General features: G+C 36.8%; 1 protein-coding gene across 7 annotated transcripts in view; it reads left to right on the forward strand.

Annotated features, from left to right (window-relative positions):
* VPS13B (vacuolar protein sorting 13 homolog B) overlaps positions 1-16,110 on the forward strand; it is a 431,824-nt gene that overhangs the window by 344,362 nt on the left and 71,352 nt on the right. For all 7 annotated transcript variants that reach the window (XR_009488944.1, XM_059864515.1, XM_059864541.1 and 4 more), the window contains exons 37-39: positions 4,484-4,683; positions 7,242-7,449; positions 7,798-7,982. Coding sequence is in view for 6 of the 7 variants with exons in the window: in XM_059864515.1 (XP_059720498.1) it covers positions 4,484-4,683; positions 7,242-7,449; positions 7,798-7,982 (593 nt within the window). In the remaining variant the exon portion in view is untranslated. The remainder of the gene's footprint in view (positions 1-4,483; positions 4,684-7,241; positions 7,450-7,797; positions 7,983-16,110) is intronic.

The following is a 16,110-nucleotide window of genomic DNA, read 5'->3' on the forward strand; positions in this document are numbered from 1 at the left end:
TGTAATTATTTTCACAGCTTTGTTACCCTTTCTTCTCAGAAGATGGTTTGTCAAGGATACCTGTCCACAGAGCATTGTAACTGTAGCATAACTACTCAGTATGTGATGTATGTACAGTTTTCTTAAGAGGAAAGAATTGTGTAGACAGTTGTACCAATATATTAGATAAAACAGTGTATTTACGTTTTAATGGCTGTCTTAATGTCAATGACAGTTTGAAAGTAGCTGCTGAAGTTACAAATGTGAAGAGTGAATGTTCAGAACCAAATATCACAGACTATCACTTTAGTAAAAGGTGGTAAGGAAAACCACTTGGTAATTGATCTTGAGCAGCAAGATTGTATCTCTGCCATCCAGGCAGGGAGAACCCAATGGGGGAGCCTGGAGTTCTTCCTTCAGAGGGCACCAGGATCCCTTGGGTGGGAATACATTCCACAGGCTGCTGCTGGTGGTGACACCACATTGCTCACATGCCTCTGAACCAGCTTGGCTGGGTCTGTGCCCTGGGACACACTCTTGCTTCTGAGCTGCCCCAAACTCAGAAAAGCAATTTTCTTCATAGTGCTATTGTTTGTAGCAAAGCTACTGGCTTTTCAAAAGAGAGCTAAGTGCCAGTTCAGTGCCATTTGCTACCTTTGTTAAAATACATGTGTTTTCATTTTCTTAATTCTCTTGTCCCCTATTGAAGTTTGCCAATTAAAATCATGCTCTGTGTTGCATTAGGTGACAGTGCAGTGAACCAAACAGCATTTGCAGCTAAGGAAGAGCAAATGCGCAGGGAATAATAGAAGGAAGAAAGCTCCTTCTATATTTCTACTCATTTCATTTGGAGTTGATTCAAATGTCAACACTGAAATGTTTTTGAAAACAGAAAGTCCATGGTTTATGTCAAAACATTTTCTTTCCCTTTGTTAACCAGGAGGAACAAACAGAGCTCTTTTTTAATACCTGTATTGCTTAAACTCTAAGTGATTGTTACTGTAAGGCACAGATTGTTTTTTGTATATTTTCTGCATCTATTAAAATGGGCCAGCTCTTTCTTTTTCTATTCACACAAAAGGATTTATGCACACACAGCAGTTTAACAAGGATGAAGCCTCCTATTATTGACAAATGCTAATGCAACTCTACTATAATTATATATAAACCCTAATCTAACTATGTGTAAAACTCAATTAGGGTACTCAGATTCTGTGAGATGTCTTTCTAAATCTTAGCATAAATCAAGTATGTACTGACTAAAAAAGGATGTTAGAATATCAAAGTAAATGTCTTTAGGTAAAATTTTTTCTCTGTTTGGTTATAATGATCTCTACCTTTAATTTTGAAGCAAGGTAATTTTTTGAATGTGACAAGCTAGTTATTTGTAAATCCTCCTACATTGTTTCCAACCATATAAAAATACCTGGATATTCCTTTTGAGCATATGTCATCATAAAGGTAATCCTTGCAATAGTACACAGAAGCCTGGTCTAAGTTGTCTTTTGCTCCATTAGTGTAGATGTGTTTTGTGGTGCTATTGTGTTTGGGGCTGGAGTCTGACAGGGGAGGGCTGGCAGCATTTTTTAAATGCTGTCCAAAGCAAGTGCTTCATATTTATTAGTCTCTTGGAGAAGTATTTTAAAAGTCATGAAACTATTTGTTCCTACAAGTAAATTATTGCACGTAGTGAAAAGTGCATTGGTGTTCATGAGCCATAATCCAAAGAGCGCACGTTAACCTCTACATGTCACAGCAATCATTTATGAAGATATATTGCTTCTTTGTGCTGCCATCTCAAGTTCACTTCAAATGGAGACTTTGATTTAATCTATTGAAACTGAAGGCAGACTTCCACAATAGAGGTTTGTGAGAGATACATTGAAGGACTGACTGAAAACAGTGTGTGGGATGGCAAAAACAAGATAAGATTATTTTGCATCTTTACTTTTCTAAGGTGATTGCTTTAGGCATGGGAAAGCACTTCACAGACTGAACATATACTTTTGGGATTTCCATAGAACTAGTACCTTACTTCAACTTCTCTCAGACACATATCTCTTCACTTACTACTGCTTTTTAAGGTTTATGCATGTTTGTTCTTCATTTCTTTTCTTTAAGCTTCCTCAGAACATCACTTCATGCAAGTTTGTTTAAATGCTCTCTGCATTGCAGTTTTTCTAACAGTGAGCAGTGGTTTTTTTTATACTGAGTCACTTCATCCCTGAAAGAAGATGTAGGTACAACTGCTAGAAGGGACAAGGGTGTGATTCTTGTCTGCACAAGAGCACTCTGGGTCACAGCAAGAAAAGTAAAAATCTCTTCCTGAGTTCCTGAGCTTTTCCTGGTATTTGTAGGACACAGTCCATGCATGTGTCTTGTAATATTTCATGTATTGAAAACTAACCAACACTTCCTTATTCTTAATTGTTTCTTCATTTCTCATTGTTTGCTTAGCATTTGAGAAAGGCACTGCTGGTTTTGAACCAGCAGTATTATGTGCTGAATGCTCAGTTCTGCTTCTAAGCTGTTGGATATTGTGTTTTCTTTGTACTTTGTGGAGCTGAGATGACAACACAAAGAGACTGCAAAGCATAATCCTTCCAAGTGTAATCCCAGTGAAAGAAAACATAAATAAAACCACTTGTATTCTGGCATTCCTTTTCCCCTTCTGTTATTTCTGCAACTTGGCACATATTCCAATAAAACTATAGGAAGAAATTTCTCTATATTGAAGAATTGTGCAATAGTTACCGAGAATTTCTTCTCTTTAAAATCAAAATTCCATATAGGACATGAAAGAAAGAAAAAAAAAAGAATTTCCAAGTATTGTAGTGCCTCTTATAATAACTAACCCTAGCAGGGTGTCGGTGTGTGTTGATGCTACTTTCTTGATTATCACTGAAATTCGGTGTCAAAAACCACCTTGAACAGATCTGTCCCATAAGCCTGTTACCCATGAGAGCAGATGTAGGATTTCAGAAGCCAGCCTAAATAAAAAACCCCAAAGCTGGAACTCCTTTTCCAGTCAGTGACAGCAGTCCTGTTGATTGCCATGGGACAATGGTTTGTTTGAGCCCTTGATCACTCTTACTGAACTCCAGCTGTTTAAGGGAGAGATGGTTTAAGTTTGTGGTTCCTACTCAGGTTGGACACAATTCAATGCCATTATTACTGTGGGCATTGTTGGACCACCTTCCTAGGATTTGCTGGTTTTTAAAAAAATATGCAATGTATTTCCTTCCATTTCAAAAAATAGTGCTCAGTATTATGAAACTCTAAGCCCCAGGATGCAGACAGACTTCTTCCTTGGATGCCAGGAGAGATTCATAGGAGAAGTTTTATTGCATGGATTCAAAACAGTGAGTTATGTTTTAGGGGGATTTTTCTACCAGCAAAGATATAAAAATGTAAAATGAAACTGTACCTTGAAACACCTGTGTGTAAGCCTTAGGTGGTTTTTTTTAATCTTTTGCCTTTTGTAAATGTCTAGTTTCATTAGAAAAATAAGCTGTGTGCATTATAAAGCAGGGTGGCATCCAACATTCAGGGTGTTGAGTCCAAGTATAAGCACCAAAGGAGATAAAAGTTAAGCCAACCTCAGATGTAGTACTTTCCATGTAAATATACAAAAGAAATAGAGATATTAGGCATGGTTTATTTTATTAAACGGTGATTTGCAGTAAGTTAAATTTGCAAGAGCTGGGATATTTCTAGATGATGCTTCTATCCTCAAAATGTTTGTCTTGAATGAGAGTATGTAACTTCTGTCATAAATGTAATCTGCCATTATCATTGTTAGGTTTTATAAAGCTATGTAAAGTTCAAAAGGTTATGATATGAAAACTTTAAACTCTTTTTCTCAGGAAATGTGCATTATGTATTTTGAGATAAGCATTTGTTTTGAATTATTTGAATTCAAACAGAACCCTTCTTCTCCTGCTAAGTACTCCTAAGTCTAGCAAGGTGCTATGTTATAGTAATTAACCCGGACAAAAGCAGAAAGAAGTGTTCAAAATCTCTATTTCCTATCAGTTTGAAATATAATCAAGTGCAGCAGCTGTTCTTGTTCTTAATAGACTTTTTTGAAAAAATGTCATAGTTTAATGAAAAATGTCTCTTCTCATAAACCTTAAAACACTCAGAACGCAGAAAGTCATGTTTTGGCAAATGGTTTTTTGTAAGGAATGTGGATGAGACATACCTGCTCTGTTATAGCAACATGGTATAAAGCCTGGTTGATGGTGTGGGAAGAGCAAGCTAAGTAAAAAAACCAGAAAATTTAAAAAAAAATTACAGATCTCATTGCCCAGCTGTGAAGTCCTTGGAGACAAGAGTGATTGTTCACACAAGTATTTCCATGAAAGCCAGTGGGACTACTTGTGTGAGTAATGGCTTGTGGGCAGGGATCCCCAGGCTCATGGTAAAGTGAATTCAGGAAATAAGCACAAAAATGTTGGGAGAATAACTGCCAGTGGGATTAAATTTCTCTTTCTCCTTTTAGGAATCCATGGATCATCTTTAGTCCTTGACATAAAAGATTTCTTACTTAAAACAAGTCTCAAAGAAAGAGCGAAATCTCTCGTTGGCCCTTTTTGCTGCTCTGTTAACGTGGAAGCCAAGTGGTGTAAGCACAGTGGTGATCCTGGCCCAGAGCAATCTGTTCCAAAAATCTACATTGATTTGAGGGGAGGACTGCTGCAGGTCTGTATAAGATGTTTATGGTTGTGCTGTTGAGCTGAACTGGCTTTGGATGATTGAGTTTTCAAAAATAAATTTCATGAAAGCCTTCACATCCTACAACTGGTTGCTGATTTTTGCATGTTTGATTTGGGTGGTTTTTATTTTACCTTATAAAATAAGTATCTATTCTTTCATGTAAACTGTTGATTGAAAAATTGTGTACTGTGTTTTGGGTTCTATTTATTTTTTCTAAAAATACTGCTTAAACTCTGTATTTTAGCTGTATGTGTGTGTTCCTTAAAACTATAGGATCAAATTACTAACACTTAATATGTAGGGTCATGTTCTGATGGGTGTGTGTTTGTCTGTCCATGATCTACGTGTCTGTAATGCCTAGGGGTAGCCCTAAGAAGTACATATCCTTTCTTTTCAAACTTGCACAAATTTCTCAGGGGAGTAATTGCAAACTGTTGTTTGTAACAATTAATACTCAGTTTTCCGTGCTATCCTCTCCTTTTTGGAAGTGCCCACAACTTGAAATCAGTCCAGGAAGCTTGGGAGTTCTTGAAATGAGAAATAGATTCTGTGGGGCTTAAATGAGTGGGCTTTAAGATATGTCTTGTTTTAATTATTTTTATTATAGTATCTATACACACCAAATGTTTTAAAATAAATGCATAAATCAAGTATATAAAACACGAAAAGGAAATTTTGACATTTAATTTTGTCAGTAAGTTTTTTCCCAGAACTGGCATTAGAAGGCCTTGGAACCACAGCACTGGAAATAGTAATACAAATTTAGAAAACAGTTTATCTTTATGTATAAATAAAGTCAGTCTCTTTTTTTGCTCCTTTTTTTATTTGTTTTTCACAGGTACTTGACTGACTATCTAAATGTGTTGGTAATAAAATGCTTATTTTTTTCCAAAGTTTTGAGGTTTGAGAAGTACCAAAAAAAAACCGTATAATTCTCAGAAAGCCATTTATTATTAGAGTATAATTAGGGACAATTAGCTTTTTCAGAAGATAATTAAGTGTTTGGTCTGGCAAAATAGATTTGAAAATGCTGACAAAATCATTAGCAGTTCTGTTTCAAATTAATTTATTTATGGCTTATTATTTTACCAGCCCTAAACATGACCTCACCTATCACTGTCACTTTGTATTGCTTCAGAACCTTGAGAGCTTATGTAAAATCAATGCCTCATCTCTGAATATTGTAGTAGGAGTTCCATGCCCTGGAGTTCCCTGCTGCCTACAAATGAATAAAAGTGTGAGATGGAGAAAAATGTTCATCCCTCCTGTGTCAGGGGGGAACTGGAGCCTCTGGAATTGGCTGAAGGTGACAGAGAGAGATCCTTTGAGGTGGTGCTAGAGTAGGTGTGGGACCCCAAGACCAGAGGTACTCCTGAAACCTCAGTGGAGATGCACCAAATTCAGGGGATACCTGCCTAGGCTGGGAATGTTTAGCTCAGGACTGGCTGTGGCTGTGGTTCCAGAGGGTCTTGGTTTATTCTGTGGGCTTACCTCTAGATGCAGGGCAAGTTGCCTTCTTGGCAACCACACTCCTTTTAGGCATCTTCTGATTTTTTTTTCACGTTTGAAAATTGGTATTCCCCCATTGAAAAATTTGCACTGCTCTTTACGTGCATACCTGATTTGTTTATGTTACTCACACCCTTACCATGACTTTGAGTTACAGTCTGGGCATTTTGATTTCGTCTGGTTCCATATCTAATTTCTGTATTGCTGGTTGCTGCTTTGTCTTCTATGGTGCTTCTAGGCCTGCTTCTGTACATGAAGTCTAAAGTACTTGTTATTATTAATAGAATTCTGTCAAACAGGAGCTTGATTTGAAAAAAGCAGCAATGCTTGTCCAAGCTGGGAGAAAAGGCCTTCTTGCCTTTTATTTTGCTGCAAAGTGTGCGAAACTTCTGGGCTTTGCATGCTCAATTTTATTAGATATTTTTCTGTATTTCAGTTTTAAACTTCAGAAAACTTTGAACTTTTAAACCTCACTTGGAGGACTTACAGAACACCAATTCATATGCTTAAATTTTGTGCTTAAGATGATCTTTCGTATGTCTTCTGTGTCACATTCTTAGCTGTGTGACTTAGTTTTTAATGTATTCCAGAATTCCAGTTTTGGAGCAACAAGCTCTTTGAAGAGTTTAAACTTTGTATCTTTAAGGGGTTTTTGTCATGTCTTAAACTGAGAAACCAGTGACCAGTCCTAGCATTATGTACAATTCTTGAATATAACATTTAAGATCTGTGGTCTTCCAATCAGCATCACTATCAATTGTTAAATGGTAGGAATTAATGTTTTCCTACAGATAATGAAAAGAACACATTTGACAAATGGTTTTGTAAGGATATTTTGTTACTTCTGTCCTTTATTTCAAAATTAAGAATGTTTGCAAGCAATTAAGGTGTAAGTAGAGCAGACTCAAAGCCATATAAAGTTCCTGTTGTTTTGGGGAGGTGTTTTTCCCTTCTAAAATGGCTGAATATTTGTATGTAATTTTTTCATCTTTTCTTTCTCTCTCTCTCTTTTTTTTTTTTTTTCCTTTTTAAAGGTTTTCTGGGGTCAAGAGCATTTGAACTGTTTAGTTCTTCTCCAGGAGCTTCTGTGGCAGTACCTGTCTAAAAAGGGAAGTGTAGAGACATTGATACCTGAACGTCCACAGCCAGCATGTTTTTCTGCAGAAAGGAATCAAGCTTCAAAACCTGAGCATACCTCAGATGATCTGAGAACAGGCCTCTTCCAGTATATACAAGATGCAGGTAAGGGTATAATTCTGGCTCTCTTTTTTTCTTCTTTTTTTTTCTAGATTATAAAGCAAAAATAGTAGTAACCTATTAGACATTACTTGCCTCTTACAATGAATAACTTTATATTTTTTTGGAAAAGCAGCTGAAAAGACATCTGCTAGAATTTTAAAGAAATAGTTTAAAAGACTTTTTTGATTTCTTTCCATTAAGCTGTAATGTTTTAAAAGTCAGGGAAATTGCTTTTTTATTTTCTCTCCTTTTGATCCTGAGGGATTTCTTTTTAATCACTTTGGTTTCATAAACCAGCATGTTTCTTTCTAGAAATTGCATAACAGATTATAGCTTTCTTTCCTTTGACAGAAGCACAAAAGCTGCCCAATGCCTATGAAGTTGTGTTTTACAATGAAACTGAGGACAGTCCAGGAATGATGCTGTGGAGATATCCAGAACCCAGAGTGCTCACTCTTGTAAAAATTAACCCTGTTCCTTTTAATACCACTGAAGACCCAGATATTAGCACTGCTGACCTTGGAGATGTTCTTCAGGTGGGTAATGACTTTTCTACTTTCAGTAACAAATGAAAATGTTACTGCTGGAAAGTGAAAGTTTTCAAACTCAGATTTATTAAAAACGAGCACAAAGCAAATGTCAGGAGCTGTATAAAACCAATATGAGGTACATTGCACAGCTTGAGCATATCTTTAGTTTCAAAACTACTTGTATAAACCTTTTACCCACACACTTCTGCAGTTTTTATGTTGCATAATAAGCTATAGCCAAGTTTATCAGGTTTAGTTTGTGAGCATACAATTTTTATTCTTTCCTTTTATGGTTTCATCCATCAGTCTTTGCATAAAGTCTTCATTTGGTTTGAAACTGAAACATGTGAGGAAAGACCTTGTCTGAAATTTCCAAGATCTAGTGGAATCATTGAAGTAAAAGCTCCAATCTGGCTGTTCTCTCCTGTTTCTGTGATGGCAGATGGCTGCACTGCTCTTAGTAAGATCCACAGGGTAGGGGGAAAGGGTCTATTTTCTCTCATTTGACCTTGAGAGGGTTGAAGTGGACAGTGCAGTTTGCCTTTGTGAGATCATGGAATTTCTCTTTGAAGGAAGGTTGAGTGCTGAAGTCTCCATGCCCCAAAAATAGACCATACCTCAAAATTACACTGATCCTTAATGTGCTGGAATTTTTGCTTTCTAATGTATGCAATTGGGTCATTACATTTTCTCCTGTCTAGTATAATTCTTTTAAAATTCACTTATTCCTTGCATACATATTTTGATTTTAGCTCAATTTTAATTCTGGTAATCTCTGTTTCCCTTTTGTATTACAAATTGGCCCTGTCATTTTTTTTAAATTTCAATCTGGTTGTTAATCAGAACAGTGTTATGAGTCAAGGGAAATAAATATTTCCCAGTTCTTCCTATTTGTTCAAAACTGTTGAATTATATTTCATTATTGCTGTGATGTTAAAAATTGCTTTTAAAATTGAATTATTCACCAATATGCTTTGAGTTATGAATAAGTAGGATAATCTTCCTCAGATAAATGGTATAATGTTATTACCGTGCACATACTGTTGGTGAGATCATGTAAGTGTCCTGCCAATTTCTTTGCCCTCTAGACAGCCAAATGTCAGCTCCTTTCAGTTACATGAAAATTAAAATTAAATGGAAAAAATCAGCTCCACTTGGCATGAGGTTTGAATCAAAGATCAAAATTGTGTTATTGTAGGCTGTCTTGATGACCTATTAGGTTGCTATGAAAGCCAGCATTTTGCCTCCTTTCAGGCTGGTATTTTTGGAGCACGGCACACCAAGGCTTTAGTTTAATTACATTACACTCCCATGATAGATAACAGACATCATGAGCCATTATGTATGTGCTTGTGGAACAATATGACCCTGTCCAAGGGAAATATCAGCTCTTCTTCAAGTGGGCATGCCCAGCTGGTCTTTCAGTAGCACACAGGTTCTGCTTTGTGCTTCCATACGATGGTCTAGAGAAGAGAAGATGCAGCTCACTGTCGTTGCCTCAGAGAGTGAGAAGCACCCAGCTACCAGGGGTCAGGTTCTGTCAGCCTCTTCTGATGCTCATGCAATTCTTCAGATTTCTACCACCAGAGAAAATATAAAGATATCAGCCAAATTAGAGGACATCTAGTCAAAAATTCCACTTTGGGCACATGATATGCAGAAATGCCTACAAGAAGATCCACGCCTTGGTTGTAGGCCATTAATTATGGTAGTAATTGTTGCCGGGCTCAAGGTGGTGATTTATCACATTTTCCAGAAATGACCATACACCTGATGAACAGCCATTTTAAACATGGGCAGTGTGCATTTTTTTATTAATCTTAACAGAGTTATGTGAGTGGAATAAGTAATGCAGAGAAAAATTTTAATTTCTTTAGGTAAATTGCATTTACTAAATACTCATATCAAACATCAGATTCTAATTTAAGTTAATTATGAGGCCTTTCATCAGCTCCACTTTCCCCTGTGTGGATACATGTTAATTAATGTACTGGGGATTTAGGGCATACGGAAAATTCATTAAATACAAAGAGAAAAAAGATAAAATAGTATTTATTTTATTCCATTCTTGAAATGAAGCATTAGAGAAACATCTGCTAGCCAAAGACTTTAGCTTTTTTGGAAAAAAGGATCTAAATTTAAAAACAATAATGATACCAGGCTATATTAAAATATACTTTAAAACTTTCCCAGGATTGTGGATATGTTCAAATGCAAGGAGGACCCATCATGTCCCCAGCTGTGTTACCAGTCTCCCTTAATCCTCTGCTTCACAAAGATACAGTCAAAGGTGCCCTTCTGTAGTTTGTCTTGAATTTTGCAGCTTTTTTTCTTGAAGTTTTCCAGTTGCATGTTCTTTCTTTCTGAGTAACATTTCATCTAGCTTTCTGTCTTTGTTAAACTTTTAGCATAACGTTTTAATCATGGGTAGGTTTTAGAACTCTCTGTTTTTATAGCTATTATTCAAATTCCTGGAACTTGCAAAAGCTTCACCATAAAGAGAATTTTTCTATATATTGAAGGTGCGTGTTATCTGGCACGGCCAAAGGATAGGGAACAGCTTCAGATCATAAGACTTAATATGAACTATATTGTTTCTGTTGAACCTTGCCTTGCTCCTATTTCTAAATTGCCCCGAGAGCCATTTTATTGTGCTTTACCTTGTGTTGTTGCGAAGGGAAGCAGCTTCACTGGTCAAGTTTGTAATACTCTGTTTTTACAGTCCAAGCATTGTTGCTTTATTTGTGGAGGGGAACAGGAAGAGCTGATGTCTCTGCCATGGCATTCCACGTGGCATTTCTTTAGCAGTTTGAAATAGAGCTTGGATCTAACAGTTTGAAGGAAGTGAGAATCCTAGATCCGACTGCAAGAAATTGCAGCAGGATTATATTTCTTTGAGGAGGAGGAGGTGGAAAGTATCTGAATTTGTTGTTTTCCCTGTTGAACAGACATGGCAAATTCTGTATAATCTTTAATCTTAACATATTCACATGTTGCAAATGTCCTTTGGTTCTGTGTGATTTACCATTCTTTCAGATAACTAGTATTTGAGGAAACACCTTTCAAAGGTGAAGAATGGTATTGATGTGAGAATCATATGCCCACCTCAGGACTAGAGGGAAGTCCAAACTTGGAAAATTTTCACAAGATTTTTTCAAAAGGTGAAAAGCAAGATGAGTAGCAACTCCATTATTTTTAAAATATTAATGATTGATATATAGATAATTTAAAAAAATAAAACTGGATGCTCTCTGAGACTTTTTCCATTTTAACAGATGAAACTTAAATAATTCAAGTAGACTGCTGGTAAGAGGAAGTCTTGTGGTTAAAGATGAGCAACTTCAAAAGCCTGTTTTATTCTGTGCTTAAAGACAGACATGTATGTCTTTTGTTCATGTGCACAAAACCAGAGAGAAATTAACCTACTGATCTTGCTCAAAAAATTTAGTTACTGCTACATTTAGGTCACTCTCATGTGCAGATAATTTCTGTAACAAAAACTGTGCAGGTGTTTATAAACTTGTCTCAGTGACTATTCACATGTGAAGACTTCAGGCACGCCACAGTTTCCCAGTTTAACATTAAGCTATATTCTATAAGGCAGCCAGCTCATCATTACGGGGCAAAGGTCTTCTGATTGCTCTGTGATGGTCTTGTGGTGTGGCAGTTGAAGTTGGAATCTGTGAGCAGTGATGATTCTCATTCCTATGAAATGATCACCCAGAACTTTGAAGCATGGTAATAGCCTTCAAGCAGATTTTGGTTTAGAATGTATGTTGAAATGTCTAGTGCAGAGATACCAGAATTGTAGAAGATACCTGAGCATCTTTAGAAACAAGAATGGGCTGGACAGTCTCAATATCAGAGTAAGGGCTTCATAGTTTCTCTCTTAGTGTCTCCTAAATGATGAGGGTATTGGCTTGATATGGCTGCTAGGACAGTTGAAAGAGAATTTGTGGCAGTTTCCTCCATTCTGATTGTTCTGGTTGCCTTGAAAGTATGGCATTGGGATGAAAGGAGTAAGAGCAATTTCTGATTTCAGACAGTAGTTTATTATTACGCAGCTAATTTCCCTGTCCCTGAACATAAAGAATAATTGAAGACTATATTCTACATCATAACAAAGACCTGTATTTCAGAGTTGTTGTGTGATGCTAAATTCAACTGTGCTTTTACAGTTCTTTGGATCTGCCAGGTCCATATCTGAGAAAGGACAAGTCATCTTCATTCTTCATTTCTGTGATATTTTTAAAATTCAAAAGAGGCAAAGCAGGAAAAAAAAAAAAAAAACCAGAGAAAAATCTGTTTCTGATTCAGTAGTGACTTCCACATTGTGCAGATACAATATGAAGCTAGCTTCATTTAGATATTTAACCTCAAAGAAAGTTCTGTTGAATATTTGTGCTGCGGGGCTTGGAACTGTACTTGCACTGTGTGTCTAGTTTCCCCAAAGTCTTCCTGTGTCTTCCTGCCGTCTTAAGAGTCTCAGATTTATGTTTATCTTTGCCTGTGATGTTGTTATACTTTTCTGATTAATCTTGCTTATATTTTTATATCATTTATCTTTACCAAGAGCAAGGTTGACAGGTTTAGATTGGCAGGGGAGAGAGTAAAGATTGGGTGGGATTTACCAAAGTAGGAAAACAGTTCATATGCCATCAGGGAGATACTCTGCTTTTCTGTACAGGCAGGTGAACAGGACACACGAACTATCTCCTGTACAGCTGGAGGCCTGTTTTTATCTACTGAACCTTTTACAGAGATTCTCATTTATTGTCATTCCATTGTAGAGTTATCTTTTCAATGAGGGATGCTGCTGGCACTGCCCCATATCTCAAACAAAAGCTATGTATTGTCACAAGAGCATGTACCCAAGTGGCATGGATTTAAAAGCAGGAGAAAACCAGATTTATCTAATCAAACTAATCATACAATGTGTAGTGTTCCAAATTCTGAGTTATCTGATTTAGTTAAGATGCATCACTAACACAGACTTAAAATTCTTTCTCCTGGATTGTCATCCAGTGGGAGATGCAAGCTTTTAAACAAAAGAAAGATAAACTACAGCATTGGCTCATTTCTCCATATGAAGTTAAAATAAAATATCTGCTGAACTATAACCCTGACAGATTTTTGTATTTGAGGATGTTTCCCTTGTGTACCTGCCAGGATTCCTATTGCACGCACGTGTAGTCAGCATTATAACAGCTGATGAAACGAATGCGTGCTGAGGTCTCCTTTCTTGGCCTTTCTTCTTTATATAGTGTCCTAAGATACAGAGCACAGGTTAGAAAAGTGGGGATTAAGTTAACCAAATCTCAAAGTCTACTGAAGAATATTTTAGGGCAGTGAGTATAGTTCTGAGGTTGCAAGGGCTTAACTGGGATTTCATAAGGAAAGACTACGTAAATAAAACCACTGTGGTAAAATTCACACAGAGCATTTCCAAAGGTGGTGAAATCTTTTTTAGGAGAACATAAAATATTTCCAACTTCAAAAGGCAGGGATTCAAAAAATTGTCTGTTACGTTGCCTTATATGCACGTGCTATTTAAATAAAGCATTTGCAAACTTGCTCGTCTGGAGTCTGATTTTTTCAACACTGTCTTCCAATAAATAGTCATATTCTAGCACCTTGTGGCTGTTTAAACAGTGGCTTAAGGAAGCATGAGCTTAAGAATGACTGACATTAGACCTACTGTAAGTCATTATTCTAGGAAGGATTTGACATGACAGTCAACAGGAAAAGAATTATGATCAATGTCAAAGACATTAATTTTTCCTTTTAACAGAGAATACCTCATTTTTGGCTGACTCTGCTTCCCTTTTACTGTTCATTCCCTGTTGGGGCTAAAATATTCAGCTGGGCATTTGAGAGTCTGGGAAAAGTGCTTTCTGGGAAACCACAAATTTTTGATTTATTTCTTATATTCCCAAAGCAACAACTCTTTTTGGAAAGCCAGATGATTTGTGCGTGACAGGTTAGTGATTTGAGTTCACGGTGTTACAAGATAATAAGCTGTAAAGTTTAACCATGCTTCTTGATAAACCTGTTGGATTGCAAGTTGCTGAATCTACTGCCACACGGTTCAGTACTGTGTCTTCAAATAATGGCACTTTTTAGATGGATGAAGAAATAATTTGTCTGGCTGTTGTGAATTGCTCAGAAGGCAAATTTGGTGTTTTGTCTGCTTTTTAAAGCTTACATTTCTTGTTAATTCTACCTTTGGATGTTATTCAAAATTATGGTATTAGTCATACTACTACTATATAAAGATTCTATACAGTGTTTTTATTATTTCTCTACTTTGTGAAGAGTTGCAACAAGCTTGAAAAGAAGCAGTTATTACTGACAATACCTGATCATAAACTAGAAGTGTAACAAATGCCATTTATTCTAATGTAGGGAACCTTTTTCTCAGCAGTAGATGCAGTGTTTCTGTTTGTGCAGGAGTACAAAAATGGGTGCAGGTCATCACATAAACAGCTGGTCTTTGTAAGAGGCCTGTAGGTTTGCTTGTAGCTTGAGCCACTTACACTTCAGATGATCTGCAGGTGAGTAAATTTCCTGATCTGAGTTTTGCACAAGTTTTCCAACGTTAAGACTCTGGCTATTAATTTTAAGTATTGTCTTCGTTTTCTTGCAAGGAAGGAAATAGGGACTAAAGAAGTTGGAGTCTTAAGCAGATGTTGAAACAGAGCCTGTTCTCTTAAGGAATTCCTGCTTTAAGTATTATTTGTGAACTTCCTTGCCTAAGAGTAGGATTATCTCAGACTTTACTATTTTGTTACTGGTTTGTGTGTGTATAATCTTAATTATTTTGCTGTGTGATCTTAGTGTTGCCTGCATCAAGATGAGACTGTATCGTTTGTCCTAGAGTTTCCCTGGGCAGTCTGCAGGGAGTTAAGCGTAACTTGTTGGGAATGTTAATGGAAGTTGTGCATAATTTGCCTGTGCATCACAGTGAAATTTACCCTCAGGGGTTACTGAGCCAGTGAAAATTCCACCGGGTGCCAGAGGACTGACGAAACCATCAGATTATCTTAATGACAGATTTACACTCTGCCTGTGTTCTGTACTCTTCCGATTTTGTGACTCTGATTTATGGAACTCTGCAAACCCAAGTCCTTCCGGCTGTACAGTGACTTTGTGGTGCTTCTCACAGGAGTCAGGCTTTGCTGTGGTGAGAATGTGTGGTCAAAATAGCTCATATACTGAAAATTATAAGGTGCATTTTGTGTTAATAGACTGATAACCTCAATGGTCCAAGGTGACTACGTTTCAACATCATAATGCTCCTTTTATTAGTAAATACTGAAGCCTAGAAAATTAAAAACCTTAAATGAAATGTGGAAGATAGCTCCTGTATCAGAAAGAGACAGTAAAGGGTGTTGAAAGAAGTAGGCAAGTCCCTAATGTAAGATCTCCAGTCTGTATACTTTTGTTTCTCAATGCCTGAAACAATACATTAAGAGCTAATAAATTAAAGAAATATTGTTACTTTTGCTGTTCGAAAGGCAAGTGATCATCACATAAACTCAGTCTCAAGGTGAATGGCTGTTAGTATAAAAGTTTAACACTTAGCAGTACATGATTTTCCTGTTTAAAATTCTGCAGAAACCACAGTTATAGCCCAGTGCTATTCTGTGCTTTCTTAAAAAAAAGCTGTTACTGTGTTTAGAGTAATTTTTCCATAATGAAAAAAGCCAGTATCTGTGACAGATTACATTACTCCACACACCTGCATTTGCTCTGAACCTGCTAGCCTGATAAATTGATAAGTTGGTCATATGTTGTTTTTAAAAGGCAAAGAACGTAGTCCCTAATAAAAGAATGCTACATATTTCTTCTAAAAGGTTAAAAAGCATTTCTCAGGGCTCTTAAATTACCATATTCTGATACCAGGGGAAAATAAAACCTGGGCTTAGAGTCGTGTTTGTACTTAGAGGGCTTTCCGGACAGGAAGGCAATCTTGATGCAATTCAGTAAGCCACAATACCAGTGGGGCATCACAGGTGAAAAAATTGCAGCTGTACCCCTCACCACAATGTATTACAACTGTACAGTGGAATATTTCCTGTACAGAAATAGGGCTTGGTTAACTTTGTTTCCCAAGAGTAGATCACATTAAAAT

This window comes from Haemorhous mexicanus, chromosome 1 (assembly GCF_027477595.1).
Source record: "Haemorhous mexicanus isolate bHaeMex1 chromosome 1, bHaeMex1.pri, whole genome shotgun sequence".
In the NCBI taxonomy this organism is placed as follows: domain Eukaryota; kingdom Metazoa; phylum Chordata; class Aves; order Passeriformes; family Fringillidae; genus Haemorhous; species Haemorhous mexicanus.